The 9,743-nt window shown below is 29.4% G+C and overlaps 1 protein-coding gene across 1 annotated transcript; it reads right to left on the bottom strand.

Annotated features, from left to right (window-relative positions):
• Nucleotides 1-9,124: 9,124 nt before the first annotated feature.
• LOTGIDRAFT_122752 (hypothetical protein) lies at nucleotides 9,125-9,472 on the bottom strand (the record flags this gene model as incomplete). The annotated part of the gene is made up of 1 exon (XM_009060218.1): nucleotides 9,125-9,472. A coding segment is annotated over one exon (348 nt), but the record flags the coding sequence as incomplete, so codon positions are not given.
• Nucleotides 9,473-9,743: the final 271 nt, after the last annotated feature.

The following is a 9,743-nucleotide window of genomic DNA, read 5'->3' as shown; positions in this document are numbered from 1 at the left end:
CCTATCCTAATGCTGATATGGTACCTATAAGTCATATTGATTTGAATTTATGGGATGTTGTAGAAAATGGCGATCCTCCTGAACAGTATTCCTTTACATTTTGGGCAGGTAAGAATTTTTTTTATGATAATAGAGTTAAATATTTAACATGAGTTATTGCTTTTGTTCTTTAAAATGATTCAATCGTTAGCTTACTTATTTCTACCAGCTCGTCCTTAGCCAAATCTTTGACATTTATCATTCCATGCTGGGTCATCTGGAATTATGGGTGAAAATGAATTAATTAAGGTCATCTGACTTTCACATGCTGACTGAGACTAGAACCCATGACCATCATTTCTTCAACATGAACGTGCAAATGACATCACTCTAGCTGACAGTTCTGGAGATCCCCATTTGTCCCCGATCCAAGGAAGTGCTTTCAGTTGTTTTGTTATCCCTTAATATCCCATTAATATTTACTTAGACAATCAGAAATATGAAGTGAAAGTAAGAAGAGGTATAACACCTATATTTTATCATCATGAAGATAGAGGCTGTAAGATATTAGAATCATTCTCAACTTATACTGTTAATGGTATACAGGGCAGAGGATTAACAGAATATTGCTACAGGTTGGTTATTATTCCCCTTAAAAGCAATGGCGTAGGTCACAAAGCTAGCTTTTTATTTCTCTACGTGCTGTTAAAGGGGCAGGTAGGCCATTTTTATTACCAATCATACTTTAGTCTTAGAAACTGTGATTTTTAGCTGAGCTAATTAGTAATAGTGTTCAAAGCTCACCGTCGAAATTTGAGTGTTCAAATCCATGTTTGTCCAGTTCAATCTGTGTTTGAATGTTAAAATGACGACTCGTCAATTTAAGATACTCTATGATATATAGAAAAGACATATATAGAAATATTGAGTAAAATTCCTAGTTTGAGGTATTTTTAAAGGAATTATGTGATTTTCGTACATTTCTAGTACTTCTGAAGACTATTTACATATATTCAAGACTAAAATCAACCCCCCCAAAATGACACACCTGTCCCTTTAAAGTTAGTTAAGTTTGTATATCCTGAAATTGGCATTACTTGATTATTCAGTATTTACATGGAGTTCAAAGTTATATCAAATAAACATTATTGATCCCCTAGAAGAGATTCTGTACTATACTGGTATTATGGGCTCCAGGAGGGTAAGCGTTCCCTGTTTAGCTAGCAATTCTGACCAGACTTATATTAACATCAATTTTAAGTCTTTGGGTATAGGCTCAAGATCTTGATGCCGGAAGGCAAAGTGACCTTTATACCATAAAAAAGACAAACTGGTAGACAGAGTGAACACCATGACAGGGTTAACAGTAATAAGAACAACTGTTTTTCCAGAAATTTTAATGGTCCAAGTTATATTCAAGACGTCTCATTACCTCAGTTGAAAGAATCAGATAATATTGATACTGTACCTAATACTATAGAGTTTACTGATACACAATGTTCCTCCTCATTTGTTGTTGGTGGGAAAGGTTCTCAACTAGCTTTACTGACCACAGTTCAACAACAGGTAGGCCTACTTGTGTACTAATATTCTATCATATTGTGCGGTAAGTTGGCACCATAAAACTGTATTTAACTGCAAACAGGACTTTTTCAGCCTTCTGGGCCTCATCAGTGCAGTGCTAATACTTGAGTTGAGGTTTGGCTATATAGCTGCCTCAGATGACCCACATATGTGGTATCATTGTACCATGCCAGAGTGCTCAAACTAGTGAACTAGTGAGCTATGCATGCTAGAAACAATGGTACAGTCCAGATAGAGTGCTCATCAAGGTATGAGCCAAGGAGCATATCTAACTTCTTGGCTTCATATCATTTTAACTCTTTTGTAATTATAAGAAAGCAAAAAGAAAGAAGCATCTATATTTTATCAAATTGATTTCCAGGCTATTTTTTGTATTGATTTTTTGTGAATAATCTCTACCCATTTTCAAGTTTATTTTTTCTGTGAAGACATATACTTTTTGACAACTGCTCATTGCAATGTTTTTTATTATTTATTTTCCCAATGTTAGCTGGGTGCAACTGTTCCAAAAGGGTTTTGTGTTACTTTGGCAGCATTTGATAGGCAGTTACAGGTAAGTAAAGACAACGTCTAAGATTTAAACCTTGTTACTCTATGTTTATGGTGTTTGCAACATGCTGTCTATAAATTGTCTTGTAAGATTTATTTCTGTGCACCCTGTATGGCTGTATAGCTTGCTTGCCTTTATTTATAACAAAGCCGTAGATAAGTAGGCTTATAAGTAAAATTCTACCCCAAAATATGAGTGGTTACAAGCCAACATTGTAACATTCTATGGTATAGATCCATACCTGGGGTGTTTTCACAACCTGTGGGTGTGGGACTAGGGTGTCAGGGGTGTGGCTAACTAGTGTAGGAGAAGAATTTATCTTGAGTTGAGAAATCACCTCAGATCATAGCATACTGCAAATGTGGATGAAACAAATTTTTTTGATGTGAAAGGTCTACATGATTGCTCCAGGGGTGTGAAGGCTGAAATAGGTATGGGACCACTGGTATAGATGATAAAAACAATTAAGGGGAAAATATTGATCAATGTTCATGTAAATTAACCTATTAGTTGTTCATTTTATTTCATCTATACCTACATGATGGAGGATCTGGTAGTGACTTGCATTACTTTTTAGTTTCATCTAGAGCTTTTTTCATTATTTTCAGGCTTGTTCTGATTTAAAAAACATTTTAGAAAATTTGACTCCAGCAACAATGTATGTTATCATAGTTATAGCTTAGCAATCACATTTTCAAGAATTTGTCTGCATTTGAAATTTTTTCACTCTTATTATTTATTAAGACAATGTATTTTATTTTCATCGCTTATTAAAGGCTAAAGCTAGATAATGCTCTTGTAAATTTAAGAAATTTGCTTACTTTGATCAAATGTAAAGTCCATTCACCATTTAAAAAACTAGCTTTTTTTTGCTCAGAAATGTTTAATCTGAAACACATGTCAACAGCATGATATGAGCTAATATCAAACGACTTTGTATTTTTGTCTTTTTTTTTATTATAGAACTCAGGAAGGATGCAAGAGCCTGCAGAGATTTAAAACATTAGAAATATTAGACAGCATTAAAACAGACATTATTTCTAGTTTAAAATCTGTATTTCAACATCAATCAGAAATCAGGGTTGCTGTAAGATCTTCTGCTTTTGGTGAGTAGCATGTAAAAAATGTTATTTTAGAGTTACAGCCCTTGATATACAAAAATATGTTCAATTGTTTTGATCTTTTACAAGTTAAAATTTGGGTACAATTCGAGATATATTTCCTGAGTTACAACCCTTGATATAGAAAGAAAACAACTTAAGCTCTAAGAGTCTGATGTTAACTTCATAGTAAGATATGGTATGTTTACACTCAATACTGTTAAAGACTGGAACAACTACATGTAGTTCCATTTCCAATATTTTTAATTATGTGAATTCAGGAGAAGATGGCAGTGAAACTTCAGGTGCTGGTCAGATGGAAACATTCCTGGGTATTCAAGGTTTTGAAAAGGTATCGATATTTTATACAAATCATTTTTTTTTAAAACTTTTAACATGAAAGTGCATCCAATTTATTCCGATAAAGATTCAGGTATATAAATACATATATTTCCACTGTTGGGGTTGTTCTGGAGCAGGCGTCATCAATTTATCAAAATGTACCTTAATGTACACAAAATATATATCTGCTGTTGGGGTTGTTCTCAAGCAGGGGACCATCAATTTGTACCCAATTTATCAAAATGTACCTTAATGTACACAAAATATATAATAGCTGTTCGATTGTTCTCAAGTAGGGGACCATCAATTTGTACCCAATTTATCAAAATGTACCTTAATGTACACAAAATATATAATAGCTGTTCGGTTGTTCTCAAGCATGGGACCATCAATTTGTACCCAATTTATCAAAATGTACATTAATGTACACAAAATATATATCTGCTGTTGGGGTTGTTCTCAAGCAGGGGACCATCAATTTATACCCAATTTATCAAAATGTACCTTAATGTACACAAAATATATAATAGCTGTTCGATTGTTCTCAAGCAGGGGACCATCAATTTGTACCCAATTTATCAAAATGTACCTAAATGTACACAAAATATATAATAGTTGTTCTCAAGCAGGGAACCATCAATTTGTACCCAATTTATCAAAATGTACCTTAATGTACACAAAATATATAATAGCTGTTCGATTGTTCTCAAGCAGGGGACCATCAATTTGTACCCAATTTATCAAAATGTACCTAAATGTACACAAAATAAATAATAGCTGTTCCGTTGTTCTCAAGCAGGAAACCATCAATTTGTACCCAATTTATCAAAATGTACCTTAATGTACACAAAATAAACACACTCAGAGTATAATTCAATAAGTTGATATGAATCTGCTTGAGAACATCTCTCTGCCAATTTTTTGTACATAAGAATGAATCAAGTAAATAATAATTTTACAGTATTGTTTGGATGGTTTTCAGATCGTTGAAGCAGTGAAGAAGTGTTGGGCATCAGCTTTTACATTCCAAGCTATTGAGTACAGACGTCAACATGGGCAGCCAATCAAAACAAGTGTAGGTGTAGTTATACAAGAAATAGTCCCTGCAGAGGTTGCTGGAGTACTGTTTACTACCAATCCTGTCAATGGTGATAACAGTATTATGCTTATTAATGCCAACTATGGACTTGGGGAGGTAAGAAAGAAAAACTTGTGCAGCATTGTGGTTTACAATAAAGTTTATAATAAGTTTAAGCTGATTAACATACTTAAAGCTATCATGCTTTGATAAAAGTATATTTTAAACCATTGTTTTAATTGTAGTCTGTAGTAGACGGTAAAAGTGATCCAGATACTATAACTATTAGGAAACTATGGAAAGATAAATTATTGATTCAAGATAGTGTTATTGGTAATAAGACCTGTAAAATGTTACTTAATGGTAAGTTATTTGGCTATTTAAATGTGAAATATTAGTTAATGATAAGTTATTGGCAATTTAAATGTGAAATATTAGTTAATGGTAAGTAATTTGGCTATTTAATCGTAAAATATTAGTTAATGGTAAGTAATTTGGTTATTTAAATGTGAAATATTAGTTAATGGTAAGTAATTTGGCTATTTAATCGTAAAATATTAGTTAATGGTATAAGTAATGTGGCTATTTAATCGTAAAATATTAGTTAATTGTAAGTTATTAGTTGTTGAAACGTAAAATATTAGTTGAGGGTAAGTTATTAATTATTTAAATGTAAAATATTAGTTAATGATAAGTTATTGGCAATTTAAATGTGAAATATTAGTTAATGGTAAGTAATTTGGCTATTTAATTGTATAATATTAGTTAATTGTAAGTTATTTGGTTATTTAAATGTGAAATATTAGTTAATGGTAAGTAATTTGGCTATTTAATCGTAAGATATTAGTTAATGGTAAGTAATTTGGTTATTTAAATGTGAAATATTAGTTAATGGTAAGTAATTTGGCTATTTAATCGTAAAATATTAGTTAATGGTATAAGTAATGTGGCTATTTAATCGTAAAATATTAGTTAATTGTAAGTTATTAGTTGTTGAAATGTAAAATATTAGTTGAGGGTAAGTTATTAATTATTTAAATGTAAAATATTAGTTAATGATAAGTTATTGGCAATTTAAATGTGAAATATTAGTTAATGGTAAGTAATTTGGCTATTTAATCGTAAAATATTAGTTAATTGTAAGTTATTTGGTTATTTAAATGTGAAATATTAGTTAATGGTAAGTAATTTGGCTATTTAATCGTAAAATATTAGTTAATGGTATTAGTAATGTGGCTATTTAATCGTAAAATATAAGTTAATTGTAAGTTATTATTTGTTGAAATGTAAAATATTAGTTGAGGATAAGTTATTAATTATTGAAATGTAAAACATTAGTTAATTGTAAGTTCTTAGTTGTTGAAATGTAAAATATTAGTTGAGGGTAAGTTATTAATTATTGAAATGTAAAATATTAGTTAATTGTAAGTTATTAGTTGTTGAAATGTAAAATATTAGTTGAGGGTAAGTTATTCATTATTGAAATGTAAAATATTAGTTAATTGTAAGCTATTAGTTGTTGACATGTAAAATATTAGTTTAGGGTAAGTTATTAATTATTGAAATGTAAAACATTAGTTAATTGTAAGTTATTAGTTGTTGAAATGTAAAATATTAGTTGAGGGTAAGTTATTAATTATTGAAAAGTAAAATATTAGTTAATTGTAAGTTATTAGTTGTTGAAATGTAAAATATTAGTTGAGGGTAAGTTATTAATTATTGAAATGTAAAATATTAGTTAATTGTAAGTTATTTGGCTGTTTAGATGTAAAATATTAGTTGAGGGTAAGTTATTTGGCAATTTAAATGTAAAATATTAGTTAATGGTAAGTTATTTGGCAATTTAGATGTAAAATATTAGTTAATGGTAAGTTATTTGGCAATTTAGATGTAAAATATTAGTTAATGGTAAGTTATTTGGCAATTTCAATGTAAAATATTAGTCAATGGAAATAAAGTTATCCACAGGTCTTATTGATTGATTAGTTATTAAAAGGTATAATGATTGTGTTTTAGACTCTGGTGGAATAAAAGAAGAGAAGATTAATGATATAGAATCTGCTATTTGTTGTTTAGATGATTCAATGATATTAAAATTAGCAGAAATAGGTCTTAAGGTAGATACATAAAATAAACATTTGTGTACTTTTTGAGTGGACCTTGGGCAAATACAAAGAGTCAAGACAACTGAATTTTCAATCTAACTCCACCGTATTGGGTGTTCCAAGGGGCTGACATGAAAGCAACATGTAGTCATTTGAAAATTTAAAGATAAACTGAAGGTCAGTTATGCTGCAGGCTGAACTTGTTAAAGATTCCTTGATTTTGAACATTTTGAAGGTCTCTTCTGTGGTTATAATGTTTGTTTTATTAGATTCAGAGTAGATTTTGAATTAATCAGAATTTAATTTGGATTACAGAGCAGTTGAAAAAATTATCTTTAACAAGACTGGATATAATTTGATATCCAAAACAAAACATCCCTAATTTGACAAATGAGATAAATAATTATAATTTTTAAAAAAAAACCTTTTTACAGTCCTTTTTAGAAATAAGATGTTATGTTATGTTTTCATAAGTTTTATAATAAATTTACTGATATATTGTGATTTATTTGAATATATAGTTAGAGAAGTGTTTTGGTAATGGTAGAGATATAGAATGGGCTATTAAAGATGGCCAAGTTTATTTACTTCAGGTACTAATTCTAAGATTATTTACAAAACATTTTCGTTCATTTAACCTGCATTGATTTTCCGTTTGTTTAATCAACGATAATTCTGTAGTAGCTTCTTCTGCAGAACAGTACATTTTATTTAGACACTAAAGAATTTATCTATGAGAAATGTATATAGTTAAATATGTGAATGGGTACATGAACAGTTTTGTTCTGATGTCTCCTTCCGCACATCAATCTATCAGTTTTATGAACTTAATTTCAAATAAGAAAAAGTTAGATTTTGAAAATATTTTTACTATAACGATCATTTTGACTTCTTTTCTACTATTTATTTATGAAATGAGCACATCTCATTTTAATAAAATGATATTTACAGTGTCGTCCTATCACATGTACACATCAAGATACTGATGAAGATATAATACATGAATTTGATAGTGGTTTAACATCAGATATAGAGGTTTTAACAACTGGTAATATCAGGTACATCAATATTTTACCAGAACATACCCTAAAATCTATTGAGAGGCAGAAACCCATACAATATGTATTTATATAAATATTACTTATTTTTGACATGTTTTTTTTTCAACTTAAAAATAGATACACTTTTTTGACAGACTCACATGACTGGAAATTGAAAAATATCGTTTTCATAACTTTAATGAAAAGCAGAGACGGTGTTTTGGAATTCTTCTCACAAACTAACATTGAAAACTGTTCCAATGAAGAAAAAAAAACTCAGTTATTCATCGATATGATGGTATTTTTTCAGTGAAATGATGCCTGGAGCTGTAACACCATTAACTAACAGTGTATTTACTAGAGCTATAAATTATAGTTTACAGGTAGGTGTTATAATATTTTATAACAGAGCTGTAACACTAAAGCTATCAATTATAGTTTACAGGTAGGTGTTTTATATTATAAGATAGCTGTAAAACTAAAGCTATAAATTATAGTTTACAGGTAGGTGTTATAATATATTATAACAGAGCTGTAAAACTAAAGCTATAAATTATAGTTTACAGGTAGGTGTTATATATTATAACAGAGCTGTAAAACTAAAGCTATAAATTATAGTTTACAGGTAGGTGTTATATATTATAAAGAGCTGTAACACTAAAGCTATAAATTATAGTTTACAGGTAGGTGTTATAATATATTATAACAGAGCTGTAAAACTAAAGCTATAAATTATAGTTTACAGGTAGGTGTTATATATTATAACAGAGCTGTAACACTAAAGCTTTAAATTATAGTTTACAGGTAGGTGTTATATATTATAACAGAGCTGTAACACTTAACTTATAAATTATAGTTTACAGGTAAGTGTTATATATTATAACAGAGCTGTAACACTAAAGCTATAAATTATAGTTTACAGGTAGGTGTTATATATTATAACAGAGCTGTAACACTAAAGCTATCAATTATAGTTTACAGGTAGCTGTTATATATTATAACAGAGCTGTAACACTAAAGCTATAAATTATAGTTTACAGGTAGCTGTTATATATTATAACAGAGCTGTAACACCATTAACTAACAGTGTATTTACTGGAGCTATAAATTATCGTTTAGAGGTAGGTGTTATATATTATAACAGAGTTTTGCCCTCTGCCTGCATAGATAATGTCATTTGTTTATTGTAAGTGATATAATTTTTATATTATTTGAAATATTTTATGTTATTGTATTGTAGAGTTTTATGTATGACTACAGTGGTAAAAGAAATATTAGTAAAGCTCCGGTAGGCTTGAAATCCTATTGTAACCATCTTTTTATATCATTATTTGTGAGTATTGTCTTTATTTCATATGACTATATTTCAGTATGTAGAAAGTGTTATGACTATATTTCAGTATGTAGAAAGTGTTATGACTATATTTCAGTATGTAGAAAGTGTTATGACTATATTTCAGGATGTAGAAAGTGTTATGACTATATTTCAGGATGTAGAAAGTGTTATGACTATATTTCAGTATGTAGAAAGTGTTATGACTATATTTCAGTATGTAGAAAGTGTTATGACTATATTTCAGTATGTAGAAAGTGTTATGACTATATTTCAGTTTGAAGAAAGTGTTATGACTATATTTCAGTATGTAGAAAGTGTTATGACTATATTTCAGTATGTAGAAAGTGTTATGACTATATTTCAGTGTTAGAAAGTGTTATGACTATATTTCAGTATGTAGAAAGTGTTATGACTGTATTTCAGTATGTAGAGAGTGTTATGACTGTATTTCAGTATTAGAAAGTGTTATGACTTTATTTCAGTATGTAGAAAGTGTTATGACTATATTTCAGTATGTAGAAAGTGTAGAAAGTGTTATGACTATATTTCAGTATGTAGAAAGTGTTATGACTATATTTCAGTATGTAGAAAGTGTCATGACTATATTTCAGTTTGTAGAAAATGTTATG

The sequence above is a fragment of the Lottia gigantea genome (genome assembly GCF_000327385.1).
Source record: "Lottia gigantea unplaced genomic scaffold LOTGIsca_41, whole genome shotgun sequence".
NCBI classification, from domain to species: domain Eukaryota; kingdom Metazoa; phylum Mollusca; class Gastropoda; family Lottiidae; genus Lottia; species Lottia gigantea.
The sequence above is the reverse complement of the archived record's forward strand: the minus strand, read 5'-3'. Positions and strand labels throughout refer to the sequence as shown.